Genomic DNA, 20577 nt, shown 5'->3' with positions numbered 1-20577 from the left:
AAGTTTTAGGCAGGTATGAAAAAATGCTATAAACTAAGAATGCTTTCAAAAATGGAAGTGTTAATAGTTTATTTTCATCAATTAACAAAATGCAGTGAATGAACAGAAGAGAAATCTAAATCAAATCAATATTTGGTGTGACCACCCTTTGCCTTCAAGACAGCATCAATTCTTCTAGGTACACTTGCACACATTTTTTGAAGGAACTCAACTGGTAGGTTGTTCCAAACATCTTGGAGAACTAACCACAGATATTCTTTGGATGTAGGCTTCCTCAAATCCTTCTGTCTCTTCATGTAATCCCAGACAGACTGGAGGATGCTGAGATCAGGGCTCTGTGGGGACCATGCCATCACTTCCAGGACTTCTTGTTCTTCTCTACGCTGAAGATAGTTCTTAATGACCTTGGCTGTATGTGTGGGGTCCTTGTCCTGCTGCAGAAAAAGTTTGAGGAAAATCGTCCACCTCCCTGATGGTATTGCAGGATTGTTAGAATAACTTACATTATCAAATGATAGACAGAGGCCACTGAAGATATATTTAAGTTCATTTTACTTGAGAACCCAACAAGGAGGCCGTCTCTGCACTACAGAATGACCTAACAAAAAGCTCTCTACAGCTGCTTTTTATAATAAATGTAATAAATCATGATACACAGTAGATGTTGTCAATTGTTATCTTGTCAGAGTAAATGATGTCTCCCCTATCTGGTCTGGGAGGGCATGTATGTCCTCAGGAACACTCCGTGCTTAGACAAGGACAAGCAATGGTTCCCATGTTATCTTGTTTAGAGTATTCAGTATAATATTATTCTATACAAACAGTTTAATAATAACAAGAGGGAATGTATCATAATTTCCTTAACAATGATGGATAAGTATCTGCCTATATTTGTCAGCATTGAGGACACCATTAATCCTGACCAAATCTCCAAATCCATCCTCCATCCATCCATCCATCTTCGTCCGCTTATCCGGTGTCGGGTCGCGGGGGGAGCAGCTCCAGCAGGGGAACCCAAACTTCCCTTTCCCGAGCAACATTAACCAGCTCCGACTGGGGATCCCGAGGCGCTTCCAGGCCAGGTTGGAGATATAATCCCTCCACCTAGTCCTGGGTCTTCCCCGAGGCCTCCTCCCAGCTGGACGTGCCTGGAACACCTCCCTAGGGAGGCGCCCAGGGGGCATCCTTACCAGATGCCCGAACCACCTCAACTGGCTCCTTTCGACGCAGCGAGAGCAGCGGCTCTCATCCGAGCTCCTCACGGATGACTGAGCTTCTCACCCTATCTCTAAGGGAGACGCCAGCCACCCTCCTGAGGAAACCCATTTCGCCGCTTGTACCCTGGATCTCGTTCTTTCGGTCACGACCCAGCCTTCATGACCATAGGTGAGGGTAGGAACGAAAACTGACCGGTAGATCGAGAGCTTTGCCTTCTGGCTCAGCTCTCTTTTCATCACAACGGTGCGATAGATTGAATGCAATACCGCACCCGCTGCGCCCGATTCTCCGACCAATCTCCCGCCCATTGTCCCCTCACTCGTGAACACAACCCCAAGGTACTTGAACTCCTTCACTTGGGGTAAGGACTCATTCCCTACCTGGAGAAGGCATTCCATCGGTTTCCTGCTGAGAACCATGGCCTCAGATTTAGAGGTGCTGATCCTCATCCCAACCGCTTCACACTCGGTTGCGAACCGATCCAGTGAGTGCTGAAGGTCGCAGGCCGATGATGCCATCAGGACCACATCATCTGCAAAGAGCAGCGATGAGATCCCCAGCCCACCAAACTGCAACCCCTCCCCACCCCGACTACGCCTCGATATCCTGTCCATAAATATTACAAACAGGATTGGTGACAAAGCGCAGCCCAGGCGGAGGCCAACCCTCACCTGAAACGAGTCTGACTTACTACCGAGAACCCGGACACAGCTCTCACTTTGGTCATACAGAGATTGGATGGCTCTGAGTAGAGACCCTCTCACCCCATACTCCCGCAGCACCTCCCCCACAGTATCTCCCGGGGACCCGGTCATACGCCTTCTCCAAATCTACAAAACACATGTAGACCGGTTGGGCATACTCCCAGGCTCCCTCCAGGATCCTTGCGAGAGTGAAGAGCTGGTCCGTTGTTCCACGACCAGGACGGAATCCGCATTGTTCCTCCTCAACCCGAGGTTCGACTATCGGCCGAACCCTCCTTTCCAGCACCTTGGAGTAGACTTTACCAGGGAGGCTGAGAAGTGTGATACCCCTATAATTGGCACACACCCTCTGGTCCCCCTTTTTTAAAGGGGAACCACCACCCCAGTCTGCCACTCCTTTGGCACCGTCCCAGACTTCCATGCAATGTTGAAAAGGCGTGTCAACCAGGACAGCCCCTCCACACCCAGAGCCTTGAGCATTTCTGGACAGATCTCATCAATCCCCGGGGCTTTGCCACTGTGTAGTTGTTTGACTACATCAGTGACTTCCGCCTGGGAAATCGACGACAATCCCCCATTATCCTCCAGCTCTGCCTCTAAGATAGAGGGCGTATTAGTCGGATTCAGGAGTTCCTCAAAGTGCTCCTTCCACCACCCTATTACCTCCTCAGTTGAGGTCAACAGTGTCCCATCCTTACTGTACACAGCTTGGATGGTTCCCCGCTTCCCCCTCCTGAGGTGGCGAACAGTTTTCCAGAAGCACTTTGGTGCTGACCGAAAGTCCTTCTCCATGTCTTCTCCAAACTTCTCCCACACCCGCTGCTTTGCCTCTTTCACGGCAGAGGCTGCAGCCCTTCGGGCCCTTCGGTACCCTGCAACTGCCTCCGGAGCCCTCCGGGATAACATATCCCGGAAAGACTCCTTCTTCAGTCGGACGGCTTCCCTGACCACCGGTGTCCACCACGGTGTTCGTGGGTTACCGCCCCTTGAGGCACCTAAGACCCTAAGACCACAGCTCCTCGCCGCAGCTTCAGCAATGGAAACTTTGAACATTGTCCACTCGGGTTCAATGCCCCCAGCCTCCACAGGGATGCACGAAAAGCTCCGCCGGAGGTGTGAGTTGAAAGTCTGTTGGACAGGGGCCTCCTCCAGACGTTCCCAATTTACCCGCACTACACGTTTGGGCTTACCAGGTCTGTCCAGAGTCTTCCCCCACCCTCTGACCCAACTCACCACCAGATGGTGATCAGTTGACAGCTCTGCCCCTCTCTTCACCCGAAAGTGTCCAAAACATACGGCCTCAGATCAGATGAAACGATTATAAAATCGATCATTGACCTTGGCCTAGGGTGCTCTGGTACCAGGTACACTTATGAGCATCCCTATGTTCGAACATGGTGTTTGTTATAGACAATCCATGACTAGCACAGAAGTCCAACAACAAACAACCACTCTGGTTTAGATCAGGAGGCCGTTCCTCCCAATCACGCCTCCAGGTGTCTCCATCATTGCCCACGTGTGCGTTGAAGTCCCCCAGCAGAACAATGGAGTCCCCACTGGAGCCCCATGCAGGACTCCAGTCAAGGTCTCAAGAAGGCTGAATACTCCGAACTCCTGTTTGGTGCATATGCACAAACAACAGTCAGAGTTTTCCCCCACAACCCGCAGGCGGCGTGGGGAGGCGACCCTCTCGTCCACCGGGATAAACTCCAACACAGCGGCGCCAGCCGGGGCTTGTGAGTATCCCCACACCCGCCCGGGCGCCTCACACCCTGGGCAACTCCGGAGAAGAAAAGAGTCCAACCCCTATCCAGGAGTATGGTTCCAGAACCAAGACTGTGCGAGAGGTAAGCCCCACCAGATCTAACCGGTAGCGCCCCACCTCCCGCACCAGTTCCGGCTCCTTCCCCACAGAGAGGTGACGCCCACGCCCCCAGAGCCAGCGCCTGCCGCCCGGGTCTGGTATGTCGAGGCCCCTGACCTTCACTGCCACCCATGTGGCATTGCACCCGACCCCAACGGTTCCTCCCACAGGTGGTGGGCCCATGGGATGGAGAGGGAGTTGCCACGTAGCTTGTTCGGGCTGTGCCCGGCCGGGCTCCGCGGCAAACCCGGCCACCAGGGCTCGCCGACGAGCCCGCCGTCTGGGCCTGGCTCCAGACGGGGGCCCCGGGCTTCCTCCAGGCAGGGTCACTCCATCTCTGCTTAGCTTTTTCATTGGGGTTTTTGAACCATTCTTTGTCTGGCCCCTCACCTGAGACCACTTTGCCTTGGGAGACCCTACCAGGAGCACAAAGCTCCAGACAACACAGCCCTCAGGTTCACAGAGACACACAAACCTCTCCACCACGATAAGGTGATGGTTCACGGAGAGGTGAAATCTCCAACTCCATTTTCAGAAATGCAGCCCCAAACTTGCAAGGAACCTCCACCATGCTTCACTGTTGCCTGCAGACAGACACTCATTATTGCACCGCTCTCCAGCCCTTCGGTGAACAACCTGTCTTCTGCTACAGCCAAATATTTAAAATTTTGACTCATCAGTCCAGAGCACCTGCTGCCATTTTGCCAGACTTCTCCGGACAGGAGATGGGTGTAACTGGGTCCCACTGGTTTCTGCCAGTTCTGAGCTGATCTTCCGATTTCGAAGGGAAATAAGCTTGATGTGTTTTTCAGTTTCCTTGGCCGACCACTGAGTCTACGATCCTCAACGTTCCCTGACTTGTTGCAAGCGTACCAACTAAGAATTGATGCTGGTTTGAAGGCAAAGGGTAGTAGCACCAAATATTGCTTTGATTTAGATGTTTTTTTGGTCGCTCACTTTGCATTTTGTAAATTGATAAAAATAATTATTCATTATTTATAGTTTTGAAAGCATTCTTAGTTTACGGCATTTTTTTTCCACACCTGCCTAAGACTTTTGCACAGTACTGTATGTGAATATCATTGTAAATGTATGATTTGTGCATGGTTTATAGGTATTTATGCCTTTTCAGATCCCCATTAGCTTCCACAACACCGGTTGCTAATCTTCCTCGGGTCCACATGAAATAATAAACAAACTGACAGCACAGATGTCCAAAATCTGAAACCCTCTTATACATTAATTTATAAAAAACATATTTTGTTACCATAGACTTAATTTTGTATGGACCAGTTACACACTGCTGTTGCTAACCTAAAACACTTTTAGCAATTCTACTTCTCAGTGATTAGAGTACTGTAAATGAAGTACAGAGAAAGTGCAAATATACAATAAGTTCACCAAACACTACACAAGACCAGTGCTGCAGACTGAGGAAATATAATTTATTTCTCTCCATATACCCAAATCAGTCAACATGGGAAATCCCAGCTTCCATGCTGCTACAGTAGTGTGTATAACACTGTTAGCTCAGCAAACAACAGAAACAAACAAAAAATTAAATAAATAAATTAAAAAAAATGTCAAATCCATCCCTGCACAGCTGCAAGTCAACCTGTTCACACAGGAGTCCTCCATGGCCTGAATGAGGGGTATCTCTTCTTCTACCGCTTTCTCTTCCTCTGTGGATTCCCCCTTTCACCCTCCCTCTTCTTCTGACTCCTTTCGTTTTGGTTGAAGGCAGGTGAACTTACCGGTTGCATTTTTATAGTGGTTAAACCTGAATGGTTTGTCTACAATTAAGCCGTCATGTGTTTACGCACCTGATGGCTGGGTTTCACAGATCGGCTCATAGTTGTGGTAATTTCAGGGCTCTGGAATTGTAAGGAAGTGACATCATGATATACTTCTGTGTCTAATGAATACAAGTGTGTTTAGTGTTTTGCAAATCACGGTGTATTTTTTAGCAAAAAGAGTGAAGCTGACATTGTGCTTATAGTGGTGCACATCTGAGCCAATGTTTTGCTGTGTAAGGTTTTGATAAATACTTTTGATTTCAATGTGCAAGCAATTGTCAAAAACTAAGTTTTTGGTATGACTGTGTCTATGCAAGCTACAAAAATGTTATTGTTAATATTTGTATTATCTAGAATAGACGGGGAACCACTGAAGTTAGATCAAAGTTTTGTTTACTTGCAAGTTGGGTCAGTTTACGGCACTCACAGCATAAGTACAGAAAGTGACTGACGTAAGCCTCAAAAACAGTAGCTTATTTATGTGTGAAATAAAATCAACAGAATTTGATGTCGTCAATTGTCTATCTTGTCAGTTTCTGTCCTTTCCTCTATCTGGTCAGACTCGATGGCGTCCCCTTCATCTGGTTAGAGAGACGCATGTTCTGTCCTCGGGCCCCAGTCAAGATAGCCAATGACTCCATGTTATCTTGTGGGGGCAAGTAGTGTTATGGTTTCTTACTATGCAAATAGTTTAATTTAACAGAGAGAGAAGAATAGGATCACGATAATATTATTCTATGCAAACAGTTTAATAAATAACGAGAGAAAGTATGTATCATAATTTCCCTAACACTTATCTAATATCAGAATGGTGTTGTTATAAACTTCAACTGAAGCTCATCGAGTTATTCTTTTATTCATCTTAAAGAGATGATCATGAAGATTGACCTGGAGTAGGCTACAAGATTTCCTCATCAGTATGCGTTTAGCATTTAATGGGTTCAGCCCTGCCGAAATAGTTACTGATTAATACCCTTTAGAGATTTACAGATATATTGTTGATTTTTTTTTGTTATTTAGTTACAGTTCATAACAATGAAACAATAGCAAGCTATTAATACTACTAGCAAGTAACCAGGAAACCATAAGAGGAAATGGTCAGAGATGTTGTGACTGGGCTGCATTCACGTCATGACTGGGTTACTTCATGCAGAATTTATCAACAAACTGAATTTTAATTTCCTCACTTTGCCTACGGTAAATCTGTCACTTAAATTACATTTGAACGTAGCCTGTGGCTATCTATCAATGTTTCATCTTTAGTCACACAGCTTGGTGCCTATATGATGGGTGATCAATTATGATGAATTAGTTTATTACATTTTTCTTGAACAAATGATTTTGGACCTAGGTCTATCATAACAGCAGAGTAGCTAATCTGGTGTAATTATCATTAATGACTTGTAATTAACAGTCAGGACGTCTCAGAGGGACGTGAGCTCAATTAATAACCGTGTCAGAGCCAAAGAGTCCCGTCTCCACCACGACTATACAGCAACACCGCCTTCTCCATCAGTTTCTGTTTTATGCTGCCTTCATGAGCAATTGGAAATTTCGAAACATTGTTATAATGATGCAAATGACGACGCAGAGCAACTGCATGTATGACAGTAATGGGCGAGCCAGCTGCCACACAACTGATTTAAACATCTGTACCCTTCTGCACACATCTTCATTTTCTATAGTTTACAATTAATAGGCTATTTTTTCCTCTTTGGATTTGTTGACCTTTTGACCTCATGCACAGATAAATGATTACACATAGCTTTTGTTTCATACATCATACTGATAGTATTGTTGGTAGTATAGTATTGTTGGTAGTATATTAGCTTCTATTAGTTAAAAGGAACACCTATTGGGAGTTTAGCTTATTTACTGTAACCCCCAGAGTAAGACAAGTTGTTACATACCCTTCTCGTGTCCGTGCGTGTTGTAACGCTGTCTGATGGCTCCACCGGTAGCTTAGCCTAGCACAGATCCTGCAGGTGAATGGTTCCAACTAGCCTACTGCTCTGAATAAGTGACAAAATAACACAAACATGTTCCTATTTACATGTTGTGATTTGTAGAGTCACGGCATGTGCAAAAAACAACGTAACATGAGACACAGCCATCTTCTAACAGTAAACTATACTCTCAGACAGGCTTGCTGCAAAGCAAATCATTCCGCCCAAGTACTATATTCTTCTGCCTGAGAATATAGTTCCCGGTTTGTTTACGGTTAGAAGATGTCTGTGTCTCATGTTACATTGTTTTTTGTACACGCTGTGACTCTACAAATCACAACATGTAAATAGGAACATGTTGGCGTTATTTTGTCACTTATTCGGAGCAGTAGGATTGTTGGAACCATTCACCTGCATGTTCTGTGCTGGCCTGATGCCTTACAGCATGCACGGAGATGAGAAGGGTATGTATCGACTTGTCTAACTCTGGGGGTTACGGTGAATAAGCTAAATTCCAAATAAGTCGGCGTGTTCCTTTAACTTCTGTACAGTCACACATTATATTGTCTTTAGCTATGTTTGCCTTAAATAATTAGAAATTAAAATGACTAAAGGCAAACTCAAAGAACCAGTGCTGAGGGTGGTTTGTAAATCCACTTTATCATATCCAAACTTTTGATATCAACACGAGCACACTGTATCAATTATTTGTAGTTATGCTTTAGCATAATGTTATTTTGATTAACATATGAAAGATCTATTAGTCAGGCTAATGTTAATGTCAACGTGCACATTTTTCCTCTTTGTCAACTACTTGGGTTGATAAAACAGCCTGTTAATATCTCCAATTTAAAAAGGAACCATGTGAAGTCTTTGGCCACTAGTAGCACCTTGGAGCTACATTTTTACAAGGACACGTGCACGAGCACACAAGAAGCAACATTTACATCCCGCCATACCCTACAGTCACATTAGCTACAAGAGACAGCGAAAAAGCGACAAGTGATGCGCTTGCCGCTGCCACGACAAAACAGACAAGAAGTCTATTTTATGCAAATGCTGAGCGATGCGACAAAGCAACTGCCAATCGGAGTGAAGGCAGAGTGAGGGCAGAGTAACGCATGTACGTTGGTTGCTCAGTCGAAGAAAATCATTCAAGATGGCGGAAATGCTTCAGGACATTGTATTTCTGTGTGTGTGTGTGTTATATTTGGCATTTTATCTCATATTTTGTTACCCCATATTTTGTTAAATACTTTTAAAATCCAAAAACATTCTTGTGACTTGACAATACCTCTCAAGTGACTTGTTGTGGTGCTTCGTCAGGTCAGCGGTTGTTGGTGGTCTTGTTATCCCAGAATATGTGACTGTGTGCTGATTACAGAGCACCGCTAGCTGCCGGTCGTGGTGGTTCAGTTACCCCTGAATAGGTGTGCGCTGGGGAGAGGAGCACCAGAGAATTTCGGTTTACTTTTGCCAAGTGACCAGGAGTAGGCTAGGCACGCCCAGGAATGCCCATCAAGCGAGTGTGTGTCACTCTCTTTTGTAGCTAATGTGACTGTAGGGATAGGCTTCACGCTTTTCTACAGAGCGACAGTTGGTAAAGGCAACATGCCAACAAGTGTTGCAATGTGTCCACAAAGCAGCTAAGGAAGAAGAAGACCGCTAGCTAGTAAACATGTAAACATGTAAACAATGCACAATTTAAAATAGGCTGTTTCATGAGGACGAAAATGCACTAAACACAGGGATGCACACACTGCGTTTTGGTGAGTAACACTAAATGTAAACAGAACTGTCGTTTGTTGTTCTCAAGTTGGGTTCACGAGCTGTGTTCACAAAACAAGGTTTTTCCGAGGAGCACGTGAACGCAGCAGTCACTTCGTGCAGTGCAGGAGGTGATTGCAGTCGCAGCTCGCTTCACTGTGCAGCCGCAGCGGAACACAGAAAATGTGTAGGAAGAGGGAAGCTGAATCTCTCTTGACATAGTGACTGGTCATGGCCAGTCGGTGGCGAGACGGTCCTCGCAGCCGTTCAGAAGACCCCGCCTGTGGCCTAAAAACGCAGATGCCCCGCCAACAAGAACCGTCCGGAGAGACAGAGGACGCGGCGGAGCCTCTGCGGGAGCTGCCGCGATGGATGCGGCTTTACTTCTACGGCATGCACGGCGTAACTCTGGATGTCCTGCTCTCATCATTACAGGGGGCTTTAAATCATCCGGACCCCAAACTGGTGGGCTTTTCCTCTCCGTATCTTTGCATTATGCATTCACTGACCCACTTTGCACTGGAGAAGATCTACTCACAGAAGAGGTGTTTCCGAGGTCGGCCTGTGGTGTTTCATCTTGTTTTCTACCCGTCCGTGTACATCGGGCTTCAGATCCTGATGGGGAACATCAACATTTTGACCGAGCAGGTGAGGGTGGTATCTGCCACGCAGCTGGTTGTACACTACATCCTGGCTCTCTATTTTGCCCAGGTGTTTCACAGGGGGCTGTCAAGGTTGCAGTATCACCCCCCCAAACCCGGCCCGGAGGACGGTGGTCATGATCGGGGGCCTCTTCACGTTCTCCCCGGCTATGTGCGTTTCTTGTTCTTTGGGATGCAGGGCTTTCTGGACGAGGTGATTTTCACCTCCATTTTCAACCTTGTGGAGAAGTCTGACCGGACCCTCAGCGGCCACACGTCCCTGTGGTCTTTCCTGATGTACGGGAGCTGCAGCTTCGTGGTAGAAAGGCTCTACTTTTACCTGCACTTCAGCAGAGGCTGGGGGACGTGGCGGCGACTCCCCATCTACATCTGCTTCATCTACACCTGGGAGTTCACCTGGGGTCTGGTCCTGAGGCAGTTTGGCGCCTGCTCCTGGGACTACTCCCATTATCCTCACAACTTCATGGGACTCATCACGCTCCTCTACTTGCCAGGCTGGGTGTGCCTCAGTCTGTACCAGGACTTACTGTCTAATGTGCTGCTGAGAATCAAGTGCACCAAAGACGTAAATGGTTTGAGTGGGGAGAATGGTGAGGTCAATGGAGCACTGGAGTCTAAGAAAAAACGAGTTTAATTTTTCTTTTTGATTTTTTAACTTCAAGGGGAAGTGTGACTCACAGTAGACCAATGATGAAACAAGCAGACATGTTATTCTAATTAATACATTCAATTAAACTGATTTGATTGATTTGAGAAAAAAAGAAGGCATAAAAGTTTAATTTAGATTTAGAACTCCAAGATGTAAAATTGTATAATGTGGGATCAGATTGGCCTTTCAACTCAGATCATAGTATAAATAGGTCTGTTGGTCAGCAATATGTTGCCATGATGACAACAGATGCTGTGATGTTGAATATAGGATTTAACATTTTGTAAAGTTAAAAAATATAGAAAATATAGAAAAGAAAAATATAGAAAATATAGAAAAGAAAAATATAGAAAATATTTTCAGAAAGTTTAGAGTCAGGTATTCAGAGTCTAGACACTTGTTACCGGTATGCAGAGGAGACATTTTCCAGTTGAGGATGATATTTCTGGGTCCAGTAATACACAACTGATGCTAAATTGTTCACCTAACCGGTTTAAAATTCAGTTAACCTACTGCCATTTCTATATATCTGATGTAAAATGTAGTTGTAATGTTAATATTTATAGTCCTCATGACACAAGTCAACTTTTCGTTATGACTGCAGTGGCAGACTTCTTGCCATCTTATACGTTACATGCATTGTGGCAGGTCTAGTTTGAGTTGGCTTGATTGTGTCATTTAAATATGCGTTTGCATGCTTTAACTGTAGTTCATGTCTGCAAGAAATACAAATAATCTGGAAGGTTTATAGATTAGATATGATATTCAAAGTCTGTATTTTCAAGACAAAGAAGACATGAAAACAACTGGACAGTAACCCATTGTCCCATCTTCGTTTATGCAAGCAATCCGTTTTTAAATATCCATCTCTTTTGTTAATGTTAATTTACATTTTGAAACAAACTCACTATGTTCACTCATCCTGAAGGAAAAAAAATTTAAAAAAACATCATCCCACCTTAAAATCTGTACTGTAGCTGAATGGATACGAGGAGCCAAGTTAGATTTTACTCTGTGAATCTTTTATGAACCAAACGTTACTTTGCTGGAGTGCCTTCCTGTGCACAGAGTCAACCAGACTCAAAACAAACCAGGCTCAGTGTTCATAGGGCTCCTTTTTTATATTAGAAGCACAGCAGCGTTTTGCAGCAATGATTATTATAAAAAATATTTGAACCGTCAACACTAATGACGGTCTCTGTCAGTGAGGTTTGCATTTGTTACATTATCAGAACACTGGTTCCACAAAAATTATGCGCACATTTAACTGATCAAATTTACAGATTTCTATAACCAACACAAACAAAACTATCAATTTAAATCCATCAATCAGCTAAACTTAAACTAAATGTAGTACAAACATATTGTAAATCCAGAAGGAGAGATTTTTTGTTAAATATTCCCCAAACAAACTCCAACTGTTTGTACTGTGAAGGGCATATTCTGATACATTTGCTTTACAGTTGTTTATGCCTTATTAACTAATCTAAGTACCTTGCACTGTGACTAAACAAATGGTGTTAAATCTTAGCAAACCTTTCTACTCTATACAAGTCACTTTGTTAGGTAAGTAAATATTTGGAGTTTGCATTGCCAGCAGTTGAAGCAGTTTCATTCCCAGAGTAGCATCTTGCCTTAGTGCTAGAATCAATCTCATCATTTATGAAGCCACCCTGTAATAATTTCTTTACAGTTAGAAAAACTTTAGTTCTAATCACAACTTTAAATTCTGATAATTTCTATTACCCTAATGAGTATATTCAGAATCTTTAGATAAGCTTGTGATTTGTTGGATGCAAAGCTTGAAAGAATTTGAAATCTGTTCTGCTAGATTTGGGTCTGTTTTGAGAGTTTAGTAATCCTAGTAACATATGGTACTTAAAATCAAGGCTAAAGTAATGATTTTTCCCTTGTATGCTGTGGGAGCGACAATGAAACTCTTGCACATCAAAAACCATGTTTTCCCCCTATTCTGTGGGTGATTTATCAAGGAATCAAATTGCATTTTGTCTGCACATATTTAGAAGGGTAATTGGCACAAACCTTATACTTTAACAAAAAGGGGTCAAGAACCATGTGTGTTTAGAACCATGTCAGAACTGTTACATCTAGCACTGAACGTTTAAAGCACTAGTTTGCCCAAACTGTGGCTGGTGTGTTTTTTTGTCCAACTTGGCAGCTATAGTACAAATTTGCATTCACTGAACCACAGAGTGAATGACTTTGTACATTAAGATTTTCCATGGCCAAATAATTGTTTAAAAAAAAAAAATAAAAAAAAATAAAAAAATCATACTTTACTTTGTGCTGTGCTATTCACCAATTTTTGAAAAATGCTTTTAGAATCTTGACTTGCTGGCATACTGTATGACTTAATTAAATCTAAAAAATGTTCCTGTGGCACTTGTGGAATTGCATTTCTTCACTCCTTTACTTTAACATTGGCAAATACCATTTACACTATTATGAGCAATTATGTTTCACACTGTATCCCTGAAGCGGAGCAGACAAGCAAACAACAATTCAGTTTCTCCCTTTTGTTTTGTTTGGTGCCCTGGGTGTTTTAGTTCTGTTAAAACATCCACAATCAAATTACAACAAATGAGGGCTGCAACCCATTTTCAGGCTGACTCATAACTGTCAACATATTTTGCATGGAACAAGTCTCAGCAAAAACTAAAAAACAAAGTCCAAAGACACAAACAACATGACAGGTGAAATTGGCTGCAAGTTTGTTCCAAGAAAAGACATATCCGTTTCTGGCACACACAAAAGCTTTTGTTAGCTCTCATTACAACTTTCTTGTTCACATGTTGTAATAATTTAAACTAGCCAGGGAAGAACCAGTATATATTACAACAAACATCCCACACTTTAAACCTTTAACTGATGTCTGTCTCCTGAACTTGTAGGGATTTATTTCTGATGCTCACTGTAGCATCACACGTCGCCAAAAGTGGTTAAAACTAGGCTGCATAACCAAGAATGTGTCAACACATCTTATCCCTCTCTTTAATTCACCTTGGAGATCATTTTGACAAAAGCAAACACATGAATCCAGACTCACCTCACACACTCATCCAGAGGACACCATCAACGCACTAATGACCCACAGTATCTGCTGACAACACCACAATGGGAATATGATACACCAACTCCTACATAAAGACCCATTAGCACTCTTATTCAGAAGTATATGAATGCTGTGTACAAACATGAAAACACGGTTTAATGCAGATGAAAACAGGAAGTGAGATGCAACAGTTTGACTGTTAATTAGCATCACCATTAGTCATCGCTCCACTAATACAACACCTGAAAAATTAACCTTGTCATGTAGGTTGACTACCACTAGCCTGAAAGGCTCCATTAATCTACATTTGTTATATTAACATTTAAATGAATGGCTAATATGATTGATGTGAAAGAGGACACTATTAGTGACAAACACCGAGAAACTTAGCTAACAACTTTCTGCTCCTTTTAGCCTTTATAAGCTATTTGTTAGGGTTTTACAGCACATTTACTATATACAGTATTTATGTATGTGTGTATTTATAACCAGGTTTCCAGTAGCAAAAAAAAAGCTCAAATAAACACATTGTACACCACCTGCTTAATGCTTAAAGACAAAGCAAAGTTAGCTATTAGCTGGTCAACAGTCTGGCAAGCTCAGCCAGTTATTTCGCTTAAGGATTAAAGACCACAGAAGATTGAATATTACTACTTACATTTGCCCGGTGGCCAGAAACACGTTTCCAAATGAATGCTAATGTCGCTCCACGTCTGCTGATAGTGTAATTAACTTAGGTAACTGCTTGCTAACAAGCTTCTGTAGCTAACAGGGCTGACAAGGTGATAACGCTTTAGCTAGCTTCTTGTGAAGTTTGTCTGCCCTCTAGTGGCCTAAAACTCACACCCACACAGGTGTGACTTATTTGATTAGACCTCCTCTCAGGTTGAAGGTGGGTGTAGCAAAGCTGGGAATTACAAAAGGGTGATGAATGCCCAACCTAAGAATTTTTTTTAAGACCATTAATTCAGATTTTCAAGCGTTTTGCAATCAAAATTATTTTGTATTCTTCAAACAATAAGTCTGTTTCCCTGACGGTTTAACTAATACCTCAAACAATCATTCCCATGCCATACAGTTCTTATTCAATTGAAACGTTCTTCACTGCTCCAGTAAATAGGACTGTCCTTAGATACAACATAGCAATAGCATCTTAATTAGTAACACCTGTGCTTTTCCTACCATGCCAACAAAGTTAAAAATAGCCCATCAAGCACAATCTGTACAAGTGCTGAGAGGAGCTCTAATCAAGCAATATAAGTGTAAACACCTGTGTGGATCATCAAAGAATGATAAAACTAATTCAATTAAGTAAATAAAGCACATTTTGATGCATTAAGTTAATGACGTGTAGACATAATTTTTAATAGAACTCTCATCCTATTTTCTGTGAATTATCACAGGCAAATTCAACACAAAACAAACAACACTCCTGCCTCCCCGTCCCTCTTCATTTATTTACATATACAGTCAAATCATATACAAATACCCAGTGGGAATACTTAATATAGCACAGTATTTGTAAGTTTGATTTTAGATTAGGCAAACCCTTGTTCTTTGGCAAGACTATGGAGCATGTTACGTTCTATCAGTGGTCATAGTGTGGACACATTATAGAGATGAGGTGATGCTTCCTGAGCCCTATTAATATTGCAGATGAAGTATCCAGCACTGGATTATGGCATCACTAGATAGTTTCCAGGTCTGAATATACAGTATTGGTCTAAATGGTGTGTTTCCTGGAAAAAATAAAAATGGAAAAATGTGACCAAACATTTTGATTACAAGCTAAACTTTGAAGTTCTTTTTAACATTGTCCTTACTAATACTGGTTTGTTGTGTATCGTCCAACATGGCTTTATTTAGAGTGTGAAACTTTTGGTACAGCCCTTGATTCAAACTAAATATCAGGGCCTTGGCTAGCTCTCCGTATGTCCTGGGAGTGCAGATCAGTCCTTTGTAGCATTGACAGGTAAACCTCCTGCTCAAAGCCTTTAGGTCTGTGAGGGTGGGTCTCCCTAAGACAAGGTAGCGCTTCTGAACATGCAGGATCCTGAAATTCTCCGGGTTCAGATGGAGGTAGTGACTGGAGTTGTAGTTTTTTCGGACACAGCGGCCATTCCCTCGACACAGGAAGTTGCTGCAGAGCTGGGCGGCTGCGGTGACATTGGTGATGTAAGGGTTGAGGGTGGTGGAGAGGTAGGATGAGAGGGCTGCACAAGACGTCTGGGGAGCAAAGGAAAGACAGTGGAAGCAGGAGCAGAAATGGCAAGAGAAAAGTTTTAAAAAGTAAATATAGACTCTGTATATAACTGTCTGAAACAGAACATTACAGCAAGCCCTGAAATATGTTGATATGCCTGCGTATGATTAAAGAGATAGTTTGACATTTCAAGAAATACTCTTATTGGCTTTCTTGCTAATGCGTTAGATGAGAAGATCAATACCACTCTCATATCTTGTCCAACATGAAACTGAAGCCAGGAGACGATTAGCTTAGCTTAGCTTAGCATAAAGACTGGACGCAGGGAAACACCTAGCCCATAAAAAACCCTAATACACTGAATAATACGCACATCTGTAAGAATATGAATTAACTTGAATTTAAATAGTGAGATATCTTTCACAAGACACACAAAACTATCATCAAGCTAATCCTGGCCTCCCCCGCCATGGATTAACTAATACTGTTACACTAGCAACCAACGTAATCCATCAGCACCTGGGTGACTGAGGTATTGTCAGTCAGTCACAGAGATACGGTACACAGACTCCTACATCATCTAATTGAACACATTGTCTCTGGTCTGACTAGCTGCCATCAGTACACTGTCATGTCTTTCAGCAGTCCAGTGGAGGTCTGCGGGGTGGTGTTACCTGGTCATCATAGTCAGCGCTGGCCCCCCACAGCACAGCGCCAGACACTCCCACTGCTGCACTCTCCCCAATGGTGCTGACCAAGTCTCCCTGGACACAAATGGTTAAATATGTTCATTACTGCCTTTGTGTAGATACACCAAAACAATCACGTACGCACGCACGGAGCACACTTTTACAATGTCATCATTTCCCTAGAATCTCCTTGTACGAGGTGAGAAGAAAATATAAGGATTACACACTCAGGTGAGGGTGACCACTTGAGCAGGGTGTTGTTACACCAAGCAACCCAACTCCTCTTAAAAAGTGGACGTCAGGCTGGGAACACCTCACTGCTGTGATGAGGAAGTAACCTAAGATGTATCTATTCTAGTGAAGTGTGTGGTCGCTAACTAATGAGCGGTTTTAAAAATGTAATCCGTTAGAATAGTGGATTTAATTACGGATTTATGTTTAGTAAGTAGTTGTCATTATAATACATGTCTCCCAATGACATATCATGCTTCATAGCGATACTTAATACATCTGAGAATTCAGCAAGTGTTCAACAAATCAACATTTACAGTGAATGACTCTCATTTACCTGGCTGAGGAAACGTCTGTTCTGGTCAACAAAGACAGGTCGCATGTAAGCAAACACGGGTGCAGTGCCACTCCTTCTTGGCAGGGCAGATACTCTCAAAGCTTCCTTGATACGGTTTCTCACCATCATGGCGGCTCTGGGATTGTCTGCCAGAAAAACCTGAAACCGTGCAATGATGCAAACATTTTGGAAAGGAGAATATGGATACATAAAAAGTAAATATTGCCCACAATCTTACCAACCTGCAGGTAGACAGAGGGGTAGAGGGCAGTGCTGGACTCCCACAGCCAGAGCAGCTCATCATTCTGCCTCCTCACCTCGTTGGAGCATCGGCCTGTGTAGTCTGGCTTTTCCCAGCCATAATTGTAGCAGTTAGGAAACAGGTAGAAGCCCCAGAGATAATTGGGTCTCATAGCTCGGCCCATTGCCAACATACCTGACATGAAACTCTTAGCTGCTACCTAAAATGAATGGAAAGAAGAATAGAATGGAATAATCAATATTTAATAGCTATTCAGGACTATATCATTTGTTTTATTAAAATTCAAAAAGTTAGCTCTGACTTGGAATTGTTGTTTGGCTTTCTCTGTGGCCTGCTGCACTGTGAGGGAGCGGTTTGTCTGCATAAGGTGAGCCACAGATAAAGTCTGGTAGATTCTCTTAGGGCCCCAGTTTCTGTCCCATAGGGGGCGCCATTCCTCCCAGTCTATCACAGCCAAGCCTCGGCTTGTCCTGGAGGGAAGACAGGAGGATGCAGAAGTAGGTCAAAGTTCAACATCAAATGTGTCAAACAATAAAGGGTGACATTTTTTTAATTTTAGGTATGCTCACTTGGATGGGATGTAATAGTTAATATCTGCTCTGGCCTTGTTAATACTGGCTTTCAGGTTACCTCTCTGAGGGATGCCACCATTGAACTGTTTCCTACTAGTGAGGTCTACATGTGGGTAAAGACCCAATCGGTCTGTGTAAAACAGAGACAGAAACTGGCCTGGGACCTGCAGCAGAAACAGGACAAAGTGAATCAACTTGTGAATTTCCCTTAAAGAAGTACAAGATGACATTTTCTAAAACAGCAGCTATATGAAAGAGGCCTCTTTACATAGAAATGACCTGTAAATATTCATACATTGTCCTGTGTTGACATCATGTAGATCCAGAATCAATTGTTTGCATTCATGTAGCAATTTGTTCAAAAGCCAATCCAGTTTTAGAAAACCAAATTACCAGAAATGTCCTTCCATAATAACTTTATGTAAAGTAAATAAGCTTAGATGTGTTTTGCAACCATGGATTTGAATGTAAATAAAAAAAAAATAGTTTTAGTTTAACTCAATACGTGTATAACATTCGGATACATTTCCCCTTACCTTAGCAGGTGTGGCCACTCCTTTAAAGGGTGAGCTGTCTAGTGTGATGTTGAACCTGCTGCACACCAGATCAGGAATGTTCCAACTGACAATGAAAGGCTGGTGCTCAAACATTGGACCTGTAGTGTGGGGGAGGGGGGGAGGCGGAAGTGGCACTGGCTGACGAGAGGCTGCTGCTTCTGGAGGAGATGTCGTGGTTTCGGGGAGAGGGATGGGTGAGGTCTTGGCAAAGGAAGGCGGCGAAGCTTCAGACGTCAAAGGCAAGAACGCTGTGGAGAGGGATGATGTCGAAACAGGAGAGGGAAGCTCGGGTGAAGCGGTTTGAGGTAGAGGGGAAGATGACAACATTTTTGGAGGTGAAGTTGAGTTGGAGGGAGGATATTGTTTAGAAGTGTGAAGAGGATGCTTTTCAGAAGACACAGGAGTCTTTTTGGACAAATGACATTTTTGGTTTTTGTGCAGAGGTGGTCCTATAGTTTTGAGGGGTGAGGTCAGACGTTTACAGGGGTGATGTAGCAAGTAGGCTGAGGGTGAGGATATGAGAAGGCATCTGGGGGATGTTTGGACGGAGGGTGACATTGTAGACGTAGCGGACGTTGATTTTGAGTGAGTTGTGGTATAGGCTTCTGACGAAGACGTTGGGCTGATGGTGGAGGTGGATGATTTTAGGATTGCAGGAGTGGTAAAAGGAGTGGTTGATATGTTTGTGTCACCAAGAGGAGGGGTAAAGGCTTTTGGTGTTGTCAGGACACATAATGAAAGAGCAGGCCAGACAGAGCTGGTGAGAGCAGGGAGGATAGAGGTGGGCAGAAGGGGAAAGATCGATGGGGTGAGCGAGAGAAGCAGCAGCACACAGCTTCTGCTCTTCTGTGTGAATGAAACCATCCTTTCCTCTGGCTGAAGAAAAGCTGAAGAAAATCAAAATCAAACAGCACCAATCAAACTCTATTTTACAGTCTAATATGCTAATGATTTCTATATTGATAGCCAATGTTGCTATAAAAAAGGCCAGATAATGCTCAATTTTTTAAGGCACACTGTTGAATATGTTTAGTAAATGCAAAAAAGGCCTAGAACAAGCTAATGCCCCAAAATGTGTTGTTTCCACTTGCCTGATCAGCTAGTATATTGTTTCTTGAGTTATTTTATATGTTCATTTAAATTGAATGCACAACCTAATACCAAAATATTCAAAGTCCTTTTCTCTTTAATCTGCTGCAGCTATCAACTCTAACCTGAAATCTGATACAAATCATGAGTTTTCTCCCCATAATCCAATCAAATCAAATCCAATCTGCCATATCTAGCACGATTTCACCTCCCAAACATAAACCCCACATCCCTCCTATCTAAACAATCCTAAATCAAGACAAGGCCACCTAGGACTGCACGATATTTTGTTTCATCGTCTACATCGTCTGATAGAAAAGTACACTTTCACCGTTCTCCTTTTACCTGATCTTTACCGGCGACCCTTCCCCTTTAAGACAGGTAGCCATGTGGGCAGCGTGTGTAGCCCTATGTGACGTAACGTTAATTCCGATAGGGTCTGTGGACTTTTTTCACAGCAGACATTTTTTTACTTGCCATAGTAGGAAAAGCACAGCTGAAATTGATAACCTTAACGATGCCCCAATTCCATCAAGTGTCCCAGTAAGCTATTTCAGTGAGTCAGCATGCACAATACCAGGGCCTCTCCTAAGTGGAATGCAGCCATCATTAATGGTTTAATACTGTAATGTTCTTAAATAAAACTCTGACACAGAAAAGTGGCTTTTAGACTCTTTTAGTGAACTTCTAAATTTACGTTGCAATCATTTACATTTTCCGTTCCGCCATCTTTTCTTTTCTGACCCCTTCTTCACCTCTGCAGTCTCAACACAACAAAATGAAACTAAAGCGCCCCCTTGTGGAATCAACAAACAAATGTCTGCCTACAACCTGAGACACATCACTTATGGGAATAACATCATAACGTCCCATGTATATATTATAAACATTACAAATACCAGGGCCTCTCCTAAGTGGAATGCATCCATCCATCCATCCATCCATCTTCGTCCGCTTA

At 43.1% G+C, this 20577-nt stretch overlaps 2 protein-coding genes and 1 long non-coding RNA gene across 6 annotated transcripts in view; 1 reads left to right on the top strand and 2 right to left on the bottom strand.

Moving 5' to 3' along the window:
- Nucleotides 1-14541, bottom strand: part of LOC114550328 (uncharacterized) — a 69776-nt gene extending 55235 nt beyond the window's left edge. Inside the window, exon 1 of the long non-coding RNA XR_003691680.1 lies at nucleotides 14338-14541. This is a non-coding gene — a long non-coding RNA (uncharacterized LOC114550328). The remainder of the gene's footprint in view (nucleotides 1-14337) is intronic.
- On the top strand, nucleotides 9394-12917 carry tmem229a (transmembrane protein 229A). Its single transcript, XM_028571017.1, has 2 exons — nucleotides 9394-9943; nucleotides 10136-12917. Exons 1-2 carry the CDS (start codon nucleotides 9527-9529, stop codon nucleotides 10589-10591), a joined length of 873 nt encoding a protein of 290 aa, XP_028426818.1. The 5' UTR covers nucleotides 9394-9526; the 3' UTR covers nucleotides 10592-12917.
- A 487-nt stretch (nucleotides 14542-15028) lies between the features above and the next one.
- On the bottom strand, nucleotides 15029-20090 carry LOC114550178 (hyaluronidase PH-20-like). Of its 4 annotated transcripts, XM_028570777.1 has the most exons (9): nucleotides 19965-20088; nucleotides 18510-19417; nucleotides 17971-18137; nucleotides 17703-17871; nucleotides 17576-17600; nucleotides 17382-17482; nucleotides 17140-17298; nucleotides 16557-16646; nucleotides 15029-15905 (listed from the first exon to the last, which is right to left on the bottom strand). In XM_028570777.1, the coding sequence occupies exons 2-9, from the start codon at nucleotides 19392-19394 to the stop codon at nucleotides 15468-15470; spliced, it is 2034 nt and encodes a 677-aa protein (XP_028426578.1). In that variant the 5' UTR covers nucleotides 19395-19417; nucleotides 19965-20088; the 3' UTR covers nucleotides 15029-15467. The 4 variants fall into 4 exon arrangements, 3 of the variants coding, with proteins under 3 accessions (XP_028426578.1, XP_028426577.1, XP_028426579.1); XM_028570776.1 differs by having other exon boundaries at nucleotides 17382-17600; XM_028570778.1 differs by having other exon boundaries at nucleotides 17382-17600; nucleotides 18510-18778.
- Nucleotides 20091-20577: the final 487 nt, after the last annotated feature.

This window comes from Perca flavescens, chromosome 23, assembly GCF_004354835.1.
Source record: "Perca flavescens isolate YP-PL-M2 chromosome 23, PFLA_1.0, whole genome shotgun sequence".
NCBI classification, from domain to species: Eukaryota; Metazoa; Chordata; class Actinopteri; order Perciformes; family Percidae; genus Perca; species Perca flavescens.
Note: the sequence above shows the minus strand (reverse complement) of the source record. Positions and strands in the feature narration are given on the sequence as shown.